The 21,804-nt window shown below is 34.4% G+C and overlaps 1 protein-coding gene across 1 annotated transcript in view; it reads right to left on the bottom strand.

Annotated features, from left to right (window-relative positions):
- LOC139693399 (probable sodium/potassium/calcium exchanger CG1090) overlaps positions 1 to 20,628 on the bottom strand; it is a 30,999-nt gene extending 10,371 nt beyond the window's left edge. Inside the window, exons 1-7 of the mRNA XM_071591528.1 lie at positions 20,569 to 20,628; positions 18,742 to 19,065; positions 17,849 to 18,063; positions 16,381 to 16,481; positions 11,778 to 11,965; positions 11,143 to 11,501; positions 2,960 to 3,310 (exon numbers count right to left, since the gene is read on the bottom strand). Of these exons, the coding sequence (XP_071447629.1) occupies positions 2,960 to 3,310; positions 11,143 to 11,501; positions 11,778 to 11,965; positions 16,381 to 16,481; positions 17,849 to 18,063; positions 18,742 to 19,046 (1,519 nt within the window). The 5' untranslated portion in view covers positions 19,047 to 19,065; positions 20,569 to 20,628. The remainder of the gene's footprint in view (positions 1 to 2,959; positions 3,311 to 11,142; positions 11,502 to 11,777; positions 11,966 to 16,380; positions 16,482 to 17,848; positions 18,064 to 18,741; positions 19,066 to 20,568) is intronic.
- Between the last annotated feature and the right edge of the window lie 1,176 nt (positions 20,629 to 21,804).

The following is a 21,804-nucleotide window of genomic DNA, read 5'->3' as shown; positions in this document are numbered from 1 at the left end:
TCCCTGGCAGGAAAACTGCAAGAGACTATTTCTCTGTGATGTTTACTGGTAATATTTATGGTCTTACACTTGGAGAAACTGAAAAAAAAGCCTTTCACCAAGTTGAAGGGATCATGAACTGATGGCAGCTGAGGAGAGTTTGATACTCAAATGGGATTTCTTTTTTAGACATGGGAAGAATTAGAAGCAGCCAAATATTTACTGAAAAAATCCTTGTTGTTTCACCAGACTAAATTTGTGAGTCATTTGCAAGACATTGTTTTTTCAGGATTCTTTAAGCTTCACACTTTACCATTGAGAAGTGATTTGAACAAAGCAATGAAAGACCTAAAGAAAAACCAAGCATTGGACCATGGAAAATAACAAGACACTCAAAAATTAACCCAAACAAATCTCTTAGGCATATTAAAAGACAGCTGTAAAAGTGAAAGAATGCTACAAGGCTTTGAGAATAATGTAATAATTACCATTATTAAGAAAACAAGGACAATGAGATGTGATTATTATGGAGAATCAGCCAACGAAAAGGAAAAATACTAAGGATAACTTGTTGTAAAACCATTTTACAGTCAGGAAGAGCAGAGGGACAAGAAGGATATTATTTGGATATTGGTAGAAAAAATAATATACACCATACAATTTTGTGGGATTTGTATACTTGGAGAAGACTTTCACATGATTTTACCGTAAGAAGATGTGTATGTACAGCATGTAATGAGATAAAATCAGTGAATAAGTACTTGGATTGGATTCCAATGAGAAAAAATTATCAATGGAAGCATTTTCTCTTCCATCGAAAGTTGGAGGAATTAAAGGCTAAAATCAATAAGGTGGACAAGAGTGTAACCTCTCACTGTTCCTACTCAATATATACTTGGAAGATATGCTAAAATCACCTGAAATTCAGATACTGATGAAATGAAGAGAAGGGAGAAGAAATTAACGTAATTATTATCTTTTACACACAGCTGAGCATTATAGCAAAGAATTGAGGATATTTGCTCGCATCACAGAGCATAGTACATAAATAGCAATATGAAGAAAACAAAATTACTAGTTTGTGATAGAGAGACGTGGTAGATAGGTGTTGAACTATGAGGAGAGAAAGTGAAATAAGTGAAATGTTCACCTACTTTGAAATTAGCATAACATGGGATGATAAACAGATGATGGATGTCAAATGCAGAATAGCTCACCCTAAAAAATGTTGAAGATGAAAAGGCAATACATATGCTCAAAGAAGACATGGTTACAAACAAGAAAGCATCATTTGAAAATATACAAATGGAGTGTTGCTTTCTATGGGTTGGAGATTTGGAACAATTAAAAATCAGATCAAAGAAAAATAAGAGTAAACAAAACCCATTACCAGAGATAGAAGCCAAAGATTAAATCGTCAAAATGATGGGGTAAACATGAGGAGAAATAGCCCAATGGAGATTTTTCAGAAAAGAAGAGCTACACACAATGGAACACCTAGGGGCACAATTGATTTGATCACATGACTGAGAGAAAAATAAAAGATCTCCAAGAAACTGCAGGAAATGCCACAGCAGTAACTTTTGATGGAGTCATCCACTAATATGCATTACAAGGCAACAATTTCAGAGCATAAATATCATTTGCCTTGACCGGGATTCAAACCTGGATCCCTTGATGCCCCGCCAAGTGCTTTCGCCAGTTAAGCTATCAAGGCACCCTCTTACACTCTGGTCAAGGCGAATGATTTTTACTCTCTGAAATAGTAGCATTGTAATGAGAGATCTCCACTAGGAAGCCCAAGATGAAATGCATCTATCATAGAAATAGAGATTTAAGGTGCACAACCTCTCTTGAATTAGCATTATTAAGTGAGGAATATTGAAATGCTTTAATTGGCTAATCTATGGCTTAATTAGCTAATGAAATGAATGAGAAACTGAGAGGAAGTTGCTTTGTAAATTTTCAGAAAAAAGAAGGCCCGAGGTGAGGGAACAAGTACTTTGCATTCTTAAAATGTTACACTTTTCACATACCATAAAACACATCACTCTACCTGTTTCTTTGTAAACGCTGATATAGTTAATGAAAGGTCATGGGATTGGTACAATAACAAATTATTATTATTTCAATTGGGTCATTATTGACACGTAAGAATTAATAAACAGTGGTATGCATTCCACAGCAAGACAACACAGATCCCTGCAGGTACTACCAAATCCCAAATTTCCTATGCCCTAAGAAACCTAGCAAAGGTTGCAGATCAAGCAGTTTTAAAAACAGCCTACTTTGGTAATTTCCAATCTCAAATGTTTTATGGAATTATTTTTTGGGGCTCTGCTACAGGTGTTAACAAAGTGCTCATCATGCAAAAAAGAGTATTTAGATATATGGCCAAAAATCCAAAAAGAGAATCATGTACACTACATTTTATTAATTTTGAAATATTACCTGAAACACGATTGTACATATATCATGTGTGTGAGCTTGTTCTAGACAACATGTGTCTATTTAAAAAAAATGAGGTCATCAATTGATATGCCACAAGATAAAGAAAGAAGAGGCATATGATACAGCATTCCACTTCTCTGTTTCAAAAAGGATCCCTTTATGCTGGAATTTAAATTTATAAGCATTTACCAGCAAAGATGGCAACTCTTTCCAGATATTTAAATTAACATCAAAATCTCTTTCAATCAACAGTAGTTTTTATGGCGTAAATGTATATTTTGCATCAGGACACGGTAAGCTGTAACCATTCATTTTCATTATAACGATGTAGGTATACATTTTCCTGAATTTTATATGGCATATCTATACTTTACGATTGTAAAATAACCAGATGAAATAGCTATATTACTATATTAGAGATTATTGGGCATTAAAGTTGAGAAACACAGCTGTCATTTCATGCACATGCTCAGCATATTTGGTCTAAGCTAATTGGGCCTGCAAATTATCAAAAAATGTTTACACTTACCAATAACAGTAATCATCCAAACCATTATGTAAGAGTAAAAAGAGATCCAAAACATGGAGACCAGGAAAGTAATGGGATACCAATGACGCCAGTTGGGTTGCCTGCAATCAGGAGTGGTGGTCTGGCACACTTTGTGGATTGGCCAACATAAACACCACCATATTCGTGCAGCCTTGCCTTCCTCTGGACCAGGCATTTCCATTGGGAATGATTTTTCATCATCCTTTACAATTGGTCTTGGTTGTTCTATTCCCATTTCTCCCTGTGGCTTCCCTCCAACCACTCCAGAACCATCAGTGATGCCGGGAGAAGTCTTCTGATATTCACTCATTGGGTCCATCTGAGCAATTCCTTCAATGAAAGTGTAACAAGTCAGAGACAACAATACACGCATCTGTAAACAACGGTCCATAGCCATGCTTATCATATTATTGAGTAACTATTATAATTATGTAAGATAAATCATCACGAAAGAAGTAAATGATGGAAATAAAATAAAAATAGTAAAATAAAAAATTTGTTAAAATTAAATGGTGGTTTCACTACTGCAATATCTGGTACTAATGCATTAAAAAGATTAGTTAAATAAAGTTAGCCTTATATATATATATATATATATATATATATATATATATATATATATATATATATATATATATATATATATATATATATTTATATATATATATATATTTATTTATATTTATATATATACACATATATATATGCCACAGTGAGTTCCACAAAATTAGACCATATGAAATCACAGGTTACTTACACCTATATTTGGTAAGCCCTTTTTTTGGGAACTATCTACACCAATTCTGTAGCTAGTGAAATTCTTGAAAAATATAAAATACGAGAAATTATCATGGTTCAGTGTCTCCAATTTTTTTTCCAATCTGTCGCAATAAAAATTCTTACTGAAACCATTGGCGAAAGAGATATGCTTGCCACAGCTCTATGGGAATATATGATACAGTAAACCCTCTTCCAACTATAATGAGATATTGTGCTGTTGAACAGTGTGCTCAAAAAATTTAAATTGGAGAGTTTTATAAATTCTATGTGATGTTATGTGAAATGTGGGTAATTGCCACATAAAATGTCTGACATTCATAAAAAATGCAGGTGCTTTCAGAAAATAACAAGAAAAATTATTCTTAGTATCAATTCTGAAGTAAAAGTGGAAATTAAATAGTATATATGTATCATATTGCATTTGTATTGGGCTTGGAGGCCTTCATGAGGGAATTTACCTATTTTTACATTGCAAAAATTATTTATCCATCTACTCTAAAAACACCTTTTTAGAAGCTAGATAAATTTCAAACATAGTTTCAGAAACTATGATTCTAATGTGAAATCTTTTTTTGCACTTTAGGATTAAGAATTCAGAAAAAAATTCCCCAGTGATTTGAAAAGTGTATCAATGCTTAAATTACCTAATTATATTACTCCTCCACCTCATCTTTTATTTTATTCTGTCCCTTTTGGTCCCACATTTGGCAATCATGATTGCAAGAACTACTCAAATTTACAAAAACATTTAATTAATTTCAGGAAACCTACAAAGAGCAGTTTGTAAAATATTCAAACAGAGGAATACTGAATGATAACTTACTCCATTTTGATTAGGAAGCAGCTTTAAAATTTCAGAGCATAATGTACAAAACCTGAACAATATACATATCAATTGAGCAATACTATGACGGAATTTGGTGGGATAGTTCAAAAGATACAAGGTTTAAATATGCTGTATTGTGAAAAGTATAATAAGGAAATTTAGCAAAGTATGGTAATTACCTACATGGAATTGGAGAAGCTAATAAGTTGCTGAATTGATATATTTGGAAGCCGTGCATTTGACCATTGTGTTTTTGGTAGACAACTAATCAAAATTTGGTAGTGAAAGTTGGGAAAAACCGCATTGGAGAAGAGTCTACAGATTATCAATGACTCACTGCAGCATTTATTTTTTTCATTTTAAATAAATCACTGATATTGGTACTGTAGCATTCTACATCATAACATATTATAACTTCAATAAAATCATGTGTATTCTGTTCTATTTAGAACCAGTGCTATGGTGAAAAAAGACTTGATTTCAAGATGTCACATCATAGCACATTTTGGATTTTTACGCCACATTAGAGAATTGCTGACATGAAGCAAAATTCTTATATATGTAGATATTTGCATTGAAAGGAAATGCTTCAAGATACCTATATTTGCCAGTGATATGTCCTTGTGCACAGGAAAGCTACAGATCAGTCCCTTGTACAAGGCTTTCTACCCCACAGCACTAGCCTTGGTTCTAGTCTTGTGCATAAATGAAATGGCATGAGAGCGTCATACAGTCAATGGGGAGGACAGAGGACCACAGTAAAATCAGGATATTACATAACAGGGAATGGGGAAGCAAATCCATGTTGTGTTCAAGCTCCATGTTCTCTTTCCTTGGTTCCAACACAGCCACTAGATGATCAAAGAGTTAATTTAAAGCCTCATCACGCATCAATATTTGGTACATGCACATAACCCAGTGAATGCTAAAAAAATGTGCCAGGTGGTGCGGACTAACATACAATTCTCAATTTGATGTCTCAGGTAAGGAGTATCATTATGCTAATTGTATGTCAATGGTGCTGTAACTTACAAATGTCAATACATACTCATATATTACCTACCCCCAAAGACATTCGGGCTAGAAAATTGTCCAGGTACAGCACACCAACCTGTACCATCTCCATTTAATCACTGCAGACAAGTAAAATTAAGACATTGGGTAACTAATAACTATTTTTAGTATTACTTCATTATATTCAAATGCAAAATAAGATTAAATATATTGAAATAATTCCATGAAAATGTCAATAAAAATAGGCAAAGTACATGAAATATTATGCAATTCCATTGAAACATGATTAAAAACAATGTTGTGAAACTACTGAAATAAAATTGTCCACAAGTTAATCGATAAAATAATATTGCTATTAAGGTATTGTATCACTACACAACAGTGTTTCCCAAACTTTGGTGATCTGCAACCAACTATATAATTAACAGCAATGAGATTCAGTGATCCATGTAACTTCGTCTATTCTGCTGCCAGGAAAATAATAAAAAATCACTTATTTAGTGGTTATGTACTACTAATATTCAATCTTCACTATGCCTTGGCATTAATAAATAAAAAGATTTTCTAATTTAATACCACTCAAATTATGTCATAACACATGTATTAATTGTTCACAAACAATCATGATGTGACTCACATAAGCCATACATGCCCCATCCTATGGAATTAGTGTGTCTGATCATTGGAAATCATTATATTTTCCATCAAAATTACTCTGAAGAGAACAAAAATGTTCTCAAAATGTTATTTTCCACCGTTGTTCCTTTTTTACTTTTCTGTGCATAATGTAAAGGGTAAGTATTTCATTCAGGAAACAATTGCTGCATCAGTCATAAAATGAGTTAAGACTATTTTAAAGTTAGCAAAACTAACAATTGGGGATTGCAACATTTCACTTGAGATTTAACATCAGTGAGTCAATTATCTAGCTGTTTTAACCTCTCCAGTTTGGTGAAAATGCTTTATTTCAGCTAGTCAAGTTAGTGTTTTCATACTGATTAGGCAGCATGGGCATTGTTGTTGCCAATTAAAGAAATTATTAATTTTTCTAGTGGAACAGGACATCATACCACTTAGTTTTGTTGATTTTCTGACACAGACTTAGCATAAAGGTGCTAAACCCAGACTGAGACGAAATCACTTTTCAGGGTATCTGGTCAAAAATCAGAGGCTTTTGGAGTGAAGGAAAAACCAATAACTTGCTGTTTTGTGACAAATCAATGGCAGAAATGCAAAAAAATTGTCTTCATGAAGGTTTAAATGGTAGAAATTTTTCCACGTCACACTGAAATTGTTGATAAAATAAATTAGAATTCAGGAACAAGTATGTACGTTGCACATAGAATGTGCAAAAATGGTAGACAAAATTCATTTATAATGAGTATTGACAAAGCAATTTGAATGCATTTCCAAATGCTCATTAAATGCACATTTTGTGAATGGTATTGCTGCTTTCATGACCAGAGAAAATTAATGTAGTGTCACAAATGAGGAGATTTTGTTTACAATGGTGTATCCACCAGCGCATAATTATAAAACTATAACTTCAATTCTCTCGATTACTGTATTTTCCCATTATAGCAAATTTACATTTTTGAAGGGACCAGTGATAAATGTGTAATTGAGGTCATGGAGGAAAAATATTTGTAAATTCTACATATTATCATATTTTAAATTGCTAATATTGAACCGATCATACTAAAATAAAAATATTAAAACCAACATTTTTTTTATACAGGCAGACAAAATAAATGCAAATAAAAAGTCTTAAAAATAAAACTTTTCAAGCATGACTGTTCATTTAGGAATAAGAGATCATCGTCAAGGTTAAGTATAATAGGAGTGCCATTAGTTTATCATTATGTATTCTTCACCATTCCTAATGCATACTATATATAGATATTTTTCCATCCATAGATGACCTTAGGGAGAGGATGAAGACCCATTTTTTATCATTGTCATCTTCACTTTCACACATCTGTAAGGATCTAAGACATCACTGATATTTTATGTGTCTAACTCGTACTTTCCAAGTCTCAGAAAATATCACTACAATTAGAAATTCACATTCACAAATATTGCTTGGAGAAAAATTTTTCTATTGAGCTAAATTATCAAATGTCAAAGTGCTTCACTTCACATTAATTTTTTAGTAGAATGTCTGTTTCAAGGAATGAAAATCTTGTGGTCAATTGCTGCATTCATATTTTAGGGGATTTAATAAAACAATTAATTACCAATGGAAAAACAATGATTTGTTCAGTTCAGATTTTTGAACCAGCTTTGTTTCAAATATCCATTTTTTAATTGGTACACTTCACTATAGTAAACAATTAATTAACAGAAACAAATTTTAATGAATTTATATATCTTGAAGGAAAGTCTCACGGATGTGAATAATAAATTAAAAGGAGAAGTGAGATAGTGCTAGCATACAAAAACACAAAGAAACACATGCAAATGAACTCACACATATACCGAAAATTTGGTGGCAAAACCACCTTCCCCTAGGGAAAGACAGTTCCTTCTTTCCCTAATGAAAGGTAATTTGGCCAATGAAAATTCAGAATACGTGTAAGTTTCATTTGTGTTTCTCTGTAATTTTGTTCACTAGTGCAATCTCCCTTCTCCTTTCTTCTCCTTTTAATTATATCTATACATGCACAATAAATAACAATGTTACAATTTTTTATATACGTGTGTGTGTGTGTGTCTATATATATATATATTTATATATATATATAAAGGAGAGTGTTTGTTTGTATGTATGTAATTTGTTTACTTTTTTGCTGTCATAGAAACAGCATTTTTCCAACTATGCCAGCAGGATACTTTTGCAAGAACACTATTGTATTCAGAATTGCCGAGATATTATACGTGGAATACATCAAGGAAAGTCTTTTGTAGAAGAAAAATGGGCAACTTTGATTCTGAGAATAATATTTATTCATGTGACGCATTGGGCCGAGTTTACACAGTCCATCCTAACAACGCCGAATGTTTTTTTTTAAGAATGCTTCTACATACCATTAGAGGACCTTGCTCATTTGCCGAATTAAGAACGGTAAACGGAGAAATATCTGAGACATTCAGAGAAGCTTGCCAGAATTTAGGGTTGCTAGAAGGAGATCAACACTGGGATGACTCATTGCGAGAGGCCAGTTTGATTTCTCTTCCAGGACAAATCCGAATTTTGTTTGCCATCATAATAACCTCCTGTAATCCATCTAACCCAAAAACATTATGGGAAATATATAAAGAATCAATGAGTGAGGATATACTGGCTAAAGTTCGAAGTGAAAATCCTACATTGGATATTACGTTTAACTCCGACATTTTTAATAAAACTTTGATTATTTTGGAGGAAAAGTGTATCATCATGGTTAACAAGACTTTAGTGGAACTCGGTCTTTTTGCACCTGTACAAGATCAACAGGGTGTATTTTATCCAGATTATATACGTGAAACTAGCTACAATGTCTTAGACTCAGAAGCATACATCGCGGATAAAAAGCCACTTCTTAATGAAGATCAGAAATTCGCGTACGAAACAATAATGGATCAAGTAGATAAACAAGAAGGAGGTATCATTTTTCTTGATGCTGCTGGTGGCACGGGAAAAACATTTTTAATTAATTTAGTTCTCGCTGAAATCAGGGTTCATGGAGAAATTGCTCTAGCCGTTGCATCTTCAGGTATTGCAGCGACATTAATGGAAGGAGGAAGAACAGCCCACTCTGCCCTTAAGTTGCCACTTAATATTTCCCGACAAGAAAATCCCACATGTCATATAAATAAAACAAGCGGCCAGGCACAAGTTCTTATAGAATGTAAATTGATAGTATGGGATGAGTGTACGATGGTTCATAAAAAATCTCTTGAGGCCCTCAACGCAACACTTCAAGATCTTAGAGGAAACTGCAGTTTAATGGGAGGAGCTCTGGTACTCCTGTGTGGAGACTTCCGTCAAACTCTGCCTGTCATTCCAAAATCGACTCCAGCCGATGAAATTTATGCCTGTTTAAAACATTCTGTTCTATGTAATCATGTCCAAGAAATTAGCCTTAAACAAAACATGCGAATCCTCTTAAGAGATGGGAATGCTCAAAATTTTGCAAATAAACTTTTGGAGATTGGAGAAGATAGATTAGTTATTGAAGCATCTGGTATGATAAAATTGTCATCAGATTTATGTGTATCGGTGAAAACTGTCCGCGATATGATACAAGCAGTCTATCCCAACGTTAATCAAAATTATAAAAAGTTAGAATGGTTGCGAGAAAGAGCCATTCTTGCTCCTAAGAATGATGATGTTAATGAAATTAATAAGGAGATACTAGCCATGCTGCCAGGAGACGTGATTGAATATAAATCGGTTGATACCGTAGTGGATGCTGACGAAGCCGTCAATTATCCAACGGAATTCCTAAATTCACTTGATCCAGCTGGATTGCCACAACATCGCCTTGTACTTAAAGTAGGATCTCCAATCATTTTATTGCGAAATTTAGATCCACCAAAACTCTGCAACGGGACACGATTGTGTGTGACAAAATTAATGAAAAATATAATCCAGGCAGTCATTTTAACTGGAAAAGGTGAAATAATTTTTATTCTACGGATACCTCTAATCCCAACTGATCTTCCCTTCAACTTTAAAAGATTACAGTTTCCAGTCTGGGTAGCTTTTTCAATTACCATTAATAAATCACAGGGACAGTCTTTAAAGTTTTGTGGTGTTGATCTAAGATTGCCATGTTTTAGCCACGGGCAACTTTATGTTGTTTGCTCGAGAGTAGGTTCGCCTAAAAATTTATATATTCTTTCTCCTGGATATGAAACAAAAAATGTAGTTTATAAACAGGTGTTAAATAAAAAAGATTCTTAAATTTGTATGAAGTAGTGTATTATTGTACTTTATAATTTGTTGTTTTTATTTATGTAGTATATTTATATTACTATTTCTCCCTAACCCGTGCAAAGCCGGGTATTCAGCTAGTATATATATATATATATATATATATATATATATATATGTATGTATGTATATATGTACGTATAATTGTACTCATTCTTAATGCATTCATTAATATGAAGAAATGTTTAGACCATTAAAATATCAAGTAAATATGGGCAAGGTGAATGAGGTTTCTGTAATGAATAAGTGATTGTATTCAGGAAGAGTAGTGTAATAATAGAGTAAACACCCACAAAACTGGCACACATTGACCTTTTTTGTAAACAAATTCATGTAAACAAATTAATTCATTTTTTAGGAGGTTTATTATAGGAAATAGCACATGATGATGTGTATTTGCACATAAAAATATTCTACTTCCTAACACCAAGGTTTTTTAAAACCAGATTCTCTGCATTATACTTTACTATACTTTCAGTTGACATTGACAGTTTCAAAGAAAAATGAAAATTAGCATGGTTGATATTCATAGTAATGAAATTACAATGAAATACACAATTAGAGTCTAAGTAACAATAAGACAGGCATAGCTTAAACTAAGACATAAATTGTTTCATATCATACCTTCTGCAGGCTGCCCCATTCCAGGACTAATGCCCATGCCACCCCTTTCTTCTGTATATGCTGCTCCTGGAAGCCCCCCAGCAGTTGGGGCCGTAATAAATGGGTTAGTGGAGGCAGCTTCCTCCTGAAGTTGCCCATATGAGACTAGTGCAGAATCTTCCCCTGGTGGGCGAGCTGGTCCAGTAATGATACCCAACCCTGTAGACCCTACACTTGGAGCCGCAACAGCAGAAGAGGAAGGGGCTAATAGTAGAGACTGAGGCAGTGGAAGTGTCCTGACCCATGCTTCAAGCTGAGCATTGTGGTGGAGAGCAACACAGTACACAACATACAACAAGAGCATCATTGATGACTCCATCCTAAAAATGAAGAAAACACACACATGATTCACACAGTGGAATTCCTGAAGAAATGAATAAATCTACTAATCACATGCTCTAAAGTTGGCACCATCATGAATTAATATTGAATTTTAAATAATTTCAAATACTAGTTATGCTATAATGCATGCCACTTTTATTTCATAAATTTTAAAGCATGATCATGCAATATGGTAAAATTACAGACCGTGGCAGTGTATCCATTATTTAAAAAAATCAAAATAATGTCATGGTGATTTATTCACGAATACATACCAAGAAATGTGCTCATCATAAATTGTCACAAGCATGGCCAGAATGGCAATCATATAGAAGAAACAGTCTCGTAGAAGAGGCCACCAGCTCAAGTAGGCAACAGTGCCAGCACAAAGGGCACACACACTTATGACAAACATTATGTTGAAAACAGCAGAGCCAATCACTCCACTAACTCCAATGTCATCCTACAGGCAGAAAGAAAAATCAAAAAGTCAAATAAGCATGTTGGTGCATATACATTTAATCTCATACCATAAATATTTTCCAATGTAATGAATAAAGAACTTCTAAGGATAGCTATTGATGCTAAAGAATGAAAGAACTACTTACATACTTTTTATCAAAGTAAGTCGTAAGAAATTACATAAAAAATGGCTTGGCTTTTCTATGTCAAGACAATTTTAACTGGCGATGCTAAGCATTCACATAATTAATTTTAAATTTACTGCAATTAGACTTCCATTAGGAGCTACAAGGAAGCTGCTGATATTTGAAAGATTTGGCAATGGGCTTCTTATAGACAGAAAGAACTGTATGCAACATGCTTTATGCAGCAATTAAATTGATGGGCTGCATGGGAGTACAAACATGGTTGTGACCAGGGGATCCACAACCATGCCCCAGAATCCCTTTCCATCCTCAAAATTTTGATACAGTCATTTATTAGCAGCTGGTAACCTAAAATACTATAAGTTAAATGAAAGGTAAAAATGGCAAAATTAAGTTCTAAATGTATTTAAAAGATGTCCTACTACTCATCATACATAATTCTAAATATAGTATGCAACTGAAAAAAGTTTCTACATTCACTAAACATCTTAGATCCCTGAGTATTTTATTTTTATCACACAATATAAATATAACAACCATTTCTTTATTCAAACTGAGTAGGCAGTCTGGATGAGAAGTACATTCACTCGCCAAGAACTTTTACCTCATCCTAGGGTTAACAAAGTTATAAATCATTGAGGAGGGAATCATTTGGTGTAATTAGATCACAAATATATATGTATATCTCCCTATTACAAAAAGTGCTATTTACACATTAAAATTCTAGCAGTGCATAACCAGTTCAGACAAATATCTGGTCTGAGAATGATAATGCCATTAGTCATGTAATATTAGAAAACATTTACCATGGAATATTAGAGTTTTAAAAGGGAAATCGACATAACTTTTAAGAAAGTCATATACACTTATCCAGGGAATTAAATAGAACCATGCATAATAATTCTCAAAATAAGGTGAGACCTTACAAGTTGGCCATATCCATTTAAAAAAAGGCCTGCATTAAAACTTTCTCCTGTATTATTTAACTCATCTGCTTATCAACTGAAAATAAATACATATTTTTTCCTTTAGCAGAAGTTTCCACAGTCAAGTAGTGAACAATAACAATTTGATAATATTCCACTGTTATCAGTGAGACCATTAACTTATGAAGAAAACGAGCAGTGAAAGTACTTTTGAAAAAATGGGGCCACATCTCAATTTAAAAAAAACTACAAACAATTTGTCTCAAGAATAGTATGGTGCCAAAATCCTTTCAAGGTTCATCAACAGGTTCAAAAATGATAATAAGTTGGAAGTTCAAGATTACCTGAAATATTGTCTAAAGAACCCCACGATGGAAACGGTATTTTTTCTTTGACCCCTCCCACTAATGGTTCTATTTTAATCTAATATGTACTTTTCTTGCACAAGATTCATTCCTTCCTTCCATTTGAGTCATTGAACTGAACCTTTTCGTCAACTGGCAATATCTAAGAGAGATTTTCCCTCTGCCCCTACCACCTCCATATTATGCCTCAGGACTAAATCTGTCACAATCAATTTCCCCCATCAACACCACATCCAACCCAACCAAGAGCCAAAAATTATGTGCACCATCATAGGTTTGCTTCTAACACAGCCTAGTTGTGTCAAAATGTACTGGATGATGTAAAAAACTTTAAAAATTGTTAAATTGCAATTTTTGGTCTTAATCATGCAATTACTAGCATATTAATTTCTGAAAATTGCCAGCCATAAACAGTAAGAATGTACAAAAGAGAAAAAATGTTCTCAATAGCAATCTCAAATATTTAAAATGTGATCATTTTTCAACTTACCCACATTTTACCATTTGTAGCCTGAAGGTAAATTCTTCACATTTTATCCCTACAAACAACTGCACATAATGCAACATACATCAGCAGTTCCCAGACTTTTCCTGTATATCATAATTTTCCAGCAGTATTATTCAAATTAAATTTCCTAAGTGTTACTTTCAGAATACATACTCTCTAGAAATCATGAAAACGACAAAGAATTATTTCTTTACCAATCAATAATTCTGTGATTTTTTCTTATGATAAATCAATGGCATATTCCATACTCCAATACCGCCTCTGTATGATAGTTCTTTTTTAACATTAGTTCAAAAAGTTTTAGATATATTTGTTGACTCAAAATCAATCATGGTGTATCAGTTGAATTATTCATCTATATCATTACATATTCTATTTTCTAGTATTTTATTTATATTAGTCTCAGTCCAAAAAAATTTCAAGGTGATTTTCACTTTTTCTGATAATCATTACTCATCAAAACCTATATTATTAACAATAAATAGGATGAAGGAAATAATGAAGTAGTTACTGAATACTGAGCATGAAGAAACAGATAATTCCTAAACTTTTATCATCATTTCATAATTCAATTTAAAATTCTATCATATCAGTAAAAATGTTAAAAGATTTTCAACCATCAATTTAATTAAGTATTATTAAGCTAAATAAATATACCATTTGTGCTCCACATAACCCAATTAAATTATGAGACTACTAAAAATTATTTTACCAACTGGAAAAAATAGTTTGTTTTCCTGGGATATGTTATGTAATCATTTTACAATTATGTAACCACCAATACCGGTCAGATTTGAAGTAGATTCTAAACCTATCTGCTAAAAAATTTTACTGTAAGGAACCATGAGGGCAGAAAAAAAATGTTTCCATCATTCATTTAGTTTTATAATAGCTAATTCCACAAATCCAAGAGCAGTATTTTTTTTTACTTCTAAGCTTGAATGATTTGTGAAATTCCTATCTAACAAATTATTAAAAGGAAATAAGTCATCAATAAGGAGCAAAATGTATCCTGAGAAGATAAGCAGTCAAAGAAAATGTATTAGCAATTATAAGAGTTGAATCAGGCCCCAAAAAACTTATTTGGCGATACATTTTTTTTCAATTTCCTGATAAATAGTCATCTAGCATATATACTACAAAGCAGTTACCACAAATTAGTTTTAGTTTTATTTAGCACCCAGCAAGCCACCACTAGGGTATGTGGCGGGGGAGAATACACACCAGACTACCCTCTACCCAAAAGTCCTTTCCCTCCCAGCACAGTAGGACAAATTATATTTCATTCTGATCCCTTATAGTTCGTGGGAAAAATGACATCTTAAATCTGTCTCTTCTGAAACTAAATCTCTCAAATTTCGTGGACATAATCTCTCCTACCATAAAACAATCTCTCCTATCTGTTAATAACACATTCTCAACATCATTGCTGAAGAGACAGCCTTCCAATTAATGCAAGATATTTAATCTGTAATTAAGCCTTAACTCCATGAGTGATTCCAAACATATATCCTCTAATTATTTTGATGCGCTACTCAGTTTGTCATAACAACGCTTTACAAATCTAGCTCCTCTATGCTGCGCGCGATCCAATTCAGCAATCAGTCCAACTTTGTGAGGATCCCATATACTAACAACATATTCTAAATGAAGCCTAGCGAGCAAAAGATAACATTTCTCTAACTTTTTCACAACATTTCCCTAACTTTCTTTTACTAAATCCTAATTTTTTGTTAGCTTGTCCACATATTATAGTCCCGTATATGTTTCACTCAGGGGAGTCGGTGAGTGAGGGCAAAGCCTTCATATTTAATCAAGTCTATACTTTCTATTCTGGTGTTCCGGATGATATAGGCATTCGGGAGGGAATTGCTCTTTTCCCAAAAACTCAACACGATGCACTTTTTTAAGTTTAATTCTAATTGCCAAGTATTGCACCAGCATTGAAAAACATTTAGGTCATTTGCTTAAGATTCTTTATCCACTGGATAATGGGTATCTGCAAACCACTACATCATTGGTAGATGAATGCATCTTACTATTTACTATAGAGTTAACGTTGTTAATATGAATAAGGAATAAACGAGGTCTAATAACACTTCCATAGGGAACACCTGAAGTGATTTCTACAGCATTAGAGCAAACTCCATCTATGAAAACTTTGTACCCAACCATTCAAAAAGTATTTAACCCAGCCTAGGATATTTTTATCTATGCCTAAGTTTCTAGCTTTGTGAGTAGTTAACCATGAGGTACTATGTCGAAAGCCTTTTTAAAATCTAGAAAAACCACATCCAATGGAGCATTGAACTAAAAGTACTAAGTATGACAAACTAGAGATTGTCCTTAACTGGGAACTTCTAATGTAGAGAAAAAATTACAGCTACAATAGGTTATTCAAGGTATCCTTCAATGTGATATCATATCAATTGAAATTGGCTCATCTTTGTCAAACGTAAGTTGCAACTTACTTTGGCAAAGAAGACTCCAATAACAACCGTAGCAAGTTCCGGGGCTGATGAACCAGCTGCCATGAAAGTAGCACCAGCCACATCAGGGGACAAATGTAACTCTGAAAAATGATTAAAGCAGTCATTCAGTCAAATCTTCATCAAAATAACCACTAGAGTTAGATAAGAAAGTCTAGAACATTATTGAATGTATAAGAAATGAATATTATGGGAAAAATCTTGAATAATACCGCATAAAACTAGGCAAAATAAAAACAATCAGTACAAATTTTATTTTTTTTTGCTGTTCACAATGGCTCCAACAATTAATCAGTAATATTTAGAGTGCATGGTAATAATTTAGTCAGTAGATATAATTTATACCGTTTAAAAATATGCAACCTTTATTTGTACCAACCTGGAGCGAATTAGTCACCCTATTACATATAAAGATACCCAACAGACTTGAAAAACACCATATAAGATCCTCAGAGTTATCAACATTATACGAATTATGTATTGGCAAAGCTGAAATTAATTATGTCTACTTTCAATATATTATATCATATCTCTACCAGATATAAATTATTACAATTATTATTTTTTTTCGAACCCCATTTATTCCTCACATTCTCTCGTTTCAATTTCCATGTCCCTAATGACTACTCTAGGGATATATCTAATCAAATTGGACCCTTGTACAAAAAAAAGCTTTTCACACCATCCTCATAACCAAGGTGTATAGATATGCCAAAAAATAAGATTTATTTAGTATATTATGATCACATCAAACCAAAATTTTATTTATTTCAATCTATATGAGAAATGAATTAACTCCATGGTTGTTAGTATGTTTTTCATTATGCTTATCTTACCCTGTACTGCACTTTCTAAAAATGATTATTAATAGAATGAAATTATTTAAAGTTTTGTGCATGATATTTTATATTTTGGATGATTTTTTTAATCAGTACTTCCTCTTAATACGTTTATCTAGAAAAAGTTACTGATACACTACATATTACTTCCATAGCAGTGGTCTCAATTGTGATTTTTTCACATTTTGTATTGTTCATAATTGGGCTATCAACAAAATTAATATGTATTTCAATGAGTAAGGGTTTGTATATAGTACAGTAATCCCTCACCAACCATGATTGCTCAGCAAAGAATTTGAAAGAATGGGGAGACTGGATTCATGTGCCAAATTTGAAAATAAACTTGTTACTTGGTGTAGGTTGAGGAATGATCTCAAAATACCAATTGATTACTTGCCAACTCCAAGTTACCCACATTACATCTTGAGCCTCTGACACATTGCTCCATCACAAATCGTCCTTGCTAACCAAAAAAATTACAGAAATATAACGCTTGCAGTTGGTGAAGTATCACTGTGGTCTGAAGAGTGTATCATAGGTATTCTTTCATTAAAAGAAAAAAGAAACTCCTGTGTTCATTATCTGGTAAAAGAATAAAAAATAAGTCTTACCTTCACAAATACGATTTAAGGAAGATACAAAGTAGAAGTCACAAACAATGGCCAGACCTAAGAATGTGTAAAATGCTGCAGCAAAGTGAATAATAAGACCACCATATTTCCTTGCATGTGGCCCCATTAGAGGTCTTGGAAACTGCTCAATGGCAGGGGCTGTACAATTTTCTCGGCGAGGTCTCCAAGTTGGACGAACCCTGCCACCATGGCCACTGTATCCCAAAATTTAATCATTTTAATATTTCATACAAGAAATCATTTATTATAACTATTCTAACTATAATTATCTAAAGATATTTAGTTGGGGTGCCTCCATGAATCATCACCCTGAGTTTAGCAGTTTTAAAAGAGCAGCTTTTATCAGGCATTTTACTGCCCACTAAAACAAGATAAAAACAATGGTTTAGGGTCATGGTGAGTTTGTATGCTAATAACCTACAAATAATAAAAAACAAATCATGAAAATCAAACAATGTCATTAACTCCACTGCTATTCCCAATGGTTTTTAAGGTAATAACAAAATTTACATAAAAATTTAACTAAGTACAATGATAAGCACACATATTAGGGTAACTAATATTGGCTTAATCTCTTCACTGTGTAAGTTTCATATTTCCCTCAAAATAATCAGGGTTAATCCCATTTAACTTTAATGCTTTACAACATACTTTGACAAAAAAACAACATTTCAACCTAAAAACTACAGCAAAAGTTCCAGATGAAAACTATAACAAAGAGGGTACATTCCAAGAGATGAATAATGACCAGTTGTAATAGCTTCACTCCTAGGATAGGAGTGAAGATAATACAACTCAGTGAAAAGAACCTTCACAAATGATCAACAAAATCCCACACCCCACACATCTCACACGCTGCTGGTGGCACTGACCCATTGCCTGAGCTTCCGTTCGTCGCAGGCTGTGCTGTGCTCGGGGGGTGAGTAGGCCCATCTTTGGAAGAGCCGGTGGTGAAGGCCTTGGGCGACGGTGGATGAGTTGCTTTGGCGCCGCCTGGGGAGGGTGACGTCGCGGGGCGGGCGAGCGCGGATTCGGACCCGGAAGATGCCGTCGAAGCCGCGGAGGTCAGGTGGAAGAGAAAGAGCGCGGCGAGAGCTGCGCAGCGAGCGAGCAGCCTCAGGGTCGTACGCCTTCTGGTCGGCCGTAACTCGGCACCAGATACCCGTTCGGCGCCCATCTCCGGTTGCCCCTTGAGGCTATGCGGGAATTTGTCGGAGGGGCGAGAGCTTCATTAAGGAGGGAATTAAAACAGGTGCGCGGGAGTAGCGTACGACCAGAAACACTTGCCCCAGTGAAAGTAGGAGAGGGGCGGAGGTGTGCGGGGGATGCGGCAGGGGAGGGGAGGGATGGGCCTCGGCAACACTGTATCACCGGCGATGTGAATGAGCGAAAAAGATCAATATTAGCAGGTCAATCGAGCTGGCAACATGGCGGCATGATTTCAAGGGTTTGCTTGCAATAATTTTTTTGCCAAAATTATTCCGTACCTACACTATTGGTGTAATTTTAAATGCTGCTCCATTCGACGAAACTTACACATTGCAAAAAATAATAGGAGAGGAACTTGAATATTCATTCAACACCGTGACAAATTCCATCACTTCCGATTTCCGCCTCGGCAAATACAATCGTTCCGTATGCTCGTTTTCGGAAACAATATTGTTTGAACAATTTAAAAACTGAGGGACTCAAATTATGTCTCCATGAGAAAATTCTAATTCACATTAAAAAATGCAAATAGATTTAAATTTTTTTGCAAAATCTAGAGTAGCAAAAAATATACAATAAGTAAAGAAGTGGGGCATTGACGGGGCAAGGCTCCTTCGATCGATTTTACTACACCAAACCTCCTTTAAGTAAGGAAGATAAACATATAATTATGCCGATAAGAATTGCGGTGAAAAATTCAATGCATAAAAAAATTACCCCGAGGGGCGAGTAAAAAGGGTAAGTATATGAATTGAACTTACACAGTGTCTCAGCAAAGTAATAAAATTCCATCTTAACCTATAAAACTACAGAAATTGATGATAAGGTAACATTGAATTCATTTTTAATCAAACTGGTGTACAGTTCTATGATCGAACGATAATGCAGCTGTCACAACTCATAATTTTCCGGTTTAACAATATTCCCAATCGAATAGAATGACTTTTAATATTATCGCGCAGTTATTGCAACTCAAAAGGATATAGAGTTCAAGTGCTTTCCTAAAAACATAAAACAAAAATAGCTTTTGAGGGAAAGTTAAACAATGGAGCTAAACCGAAAAGGGTCTAACGCTCCCATTTTTTATTCTTATTAATGTCCTTTCCAAGTTCTAGGAAATTCGCGTGCTGCAAATGACAGCTACACGCACAAAAGAGGAGATCTTTCTCATACGTTCCGGCAGAATGACATGAAGGGGCACTTCAACAGAGATCCGCCGACGTGAGGTGGAACTTATGAGAAATGCTGTCAAGAACACTCCAATCACTAAAATGCGGAAATTACACCACCGAAATATCTCAAATGCAGTCGTGAGCTTCGCAGATCAATTCCCGACCGAGTTGAGGCGCATAAAATTCAATGTTTTCATCCGCAATTAAAGGCCTTCATTTCATTCAAAGATGGTGAAATGTGTAAAATAGAAGTGCAACCAGATTACATTAACGCTAAAAAAAACGCTAGGAACGCTAACGCTAGGAAAAAAATCTCACCTTTCGCTCTCGCTCTCCTTTTCAGCGGATACTTCAGCACTCCCCCGTTGCCTCCCCAACTCCACGTCCTACCCTCCGCCCGATAGAGTTTAATATGGGCTGATTCCGACAGTCAAGGGGAGATGGCGTGAATGTTCTTTTGCCAAAACAAGAGTCGACGACAGTTGATTGACGCAAAAGTGGGCGTTACCCATACCGTGGCAAGAAAAGAGTCGCTCAACGGGATAAGGAGGTTAACTTCCCTTTGCTTCTATGACATACGTTTACACTTGAACATCTTGGCGCCTTGATCTTGACGTTACGAGTCACTTTAGAACCCTAACCACATCCGTAAATGTTTTATCTGACAGTACGAACAACCTGTACTATGAAAATCAGATGTGAGGAACGTAACTACATTGTGATTTTTAGGCTTTGTTAATACGAAATACGATGATATGCAAGGGATAATAGCTTTAAGAAAATGGACCACTTGTAGGACTTACGATTTTGTTCTAAATAGATGTGCACTTTAAATTTGCTTACGTTAATTCTGACTTTCGAGTGCTGATTAAAAAAATGGAATATTTTCCCAAACTATGCATGCCAAATTTGTCTTTTATTCTGCGGAAAATTAAATAAATTAAATTTATTTGAACAAGAGAGTTATTTATTTGTTAGAGAACATGTAATGTAACATGTGTGAAAACAATTTCTTAACAACGTATCACAGGAGAATCGTACCCTTGGATAGAACAAGCCAAATGAGAAGAAATGAAGTGTGCGAGATGAAAAATAAAAAAGAGCCGCATATTGACCAATAGGCCTTCACAAAAGAAAATTTTAATTTGTATACAATTACTAATTACAGGACATAGTTCATGAAAATCATCAGTACAAAATTTCTCTCGTAAGCACTACATCAAAGTTGAAGTGACACTTCAAATGCAATTTAATAAAGTAATCACAAAAATGGAACAGGCAATGTTTAGCCGAACGAGTTTAAAAAACTCGCTAAATTCCGTTTCCCGGTAGTACATTTTTACGGAGGTTGTATAAACCAATACTTTGTCTCGTGGGATAAACCTATTGGAATTTCTGGAGAGGGTGCGACTACCGTGTCCAAAAAAGGTCGTTCTGCTTCTTGACGAAACCAAAGAGCAACCGAAATAAAAACACGCGAGAGCGGAGACGTGAAACGGATCAGTGGCTTTTCTCACGCCTTGAGACGAGACTCAGAATGCAATATCTTTGCTA

The sequence above is a fragment of the Hetaerina americana genome, unplaced genomic scaffold (assembly GCF_022747635.1).
Source record: "Hetaerina americana unplaced genomic scaffold, ioHetAmer1.1.p SCAF_485, whole genome shotgun sequence".
Classification (NCBI taxonomy): domain Eukaryota; kingdom Metazoa; phylum Arthropoda; class Insecta; order Odonata; family Calopterygidae; genus Hetaerina; species Hetaerina americana.
The sequence above is the reverse complement of the archived record's forward strand: the minus strand, read 5'-3'. Positions and strand labels throughout refer to the sequence as shown.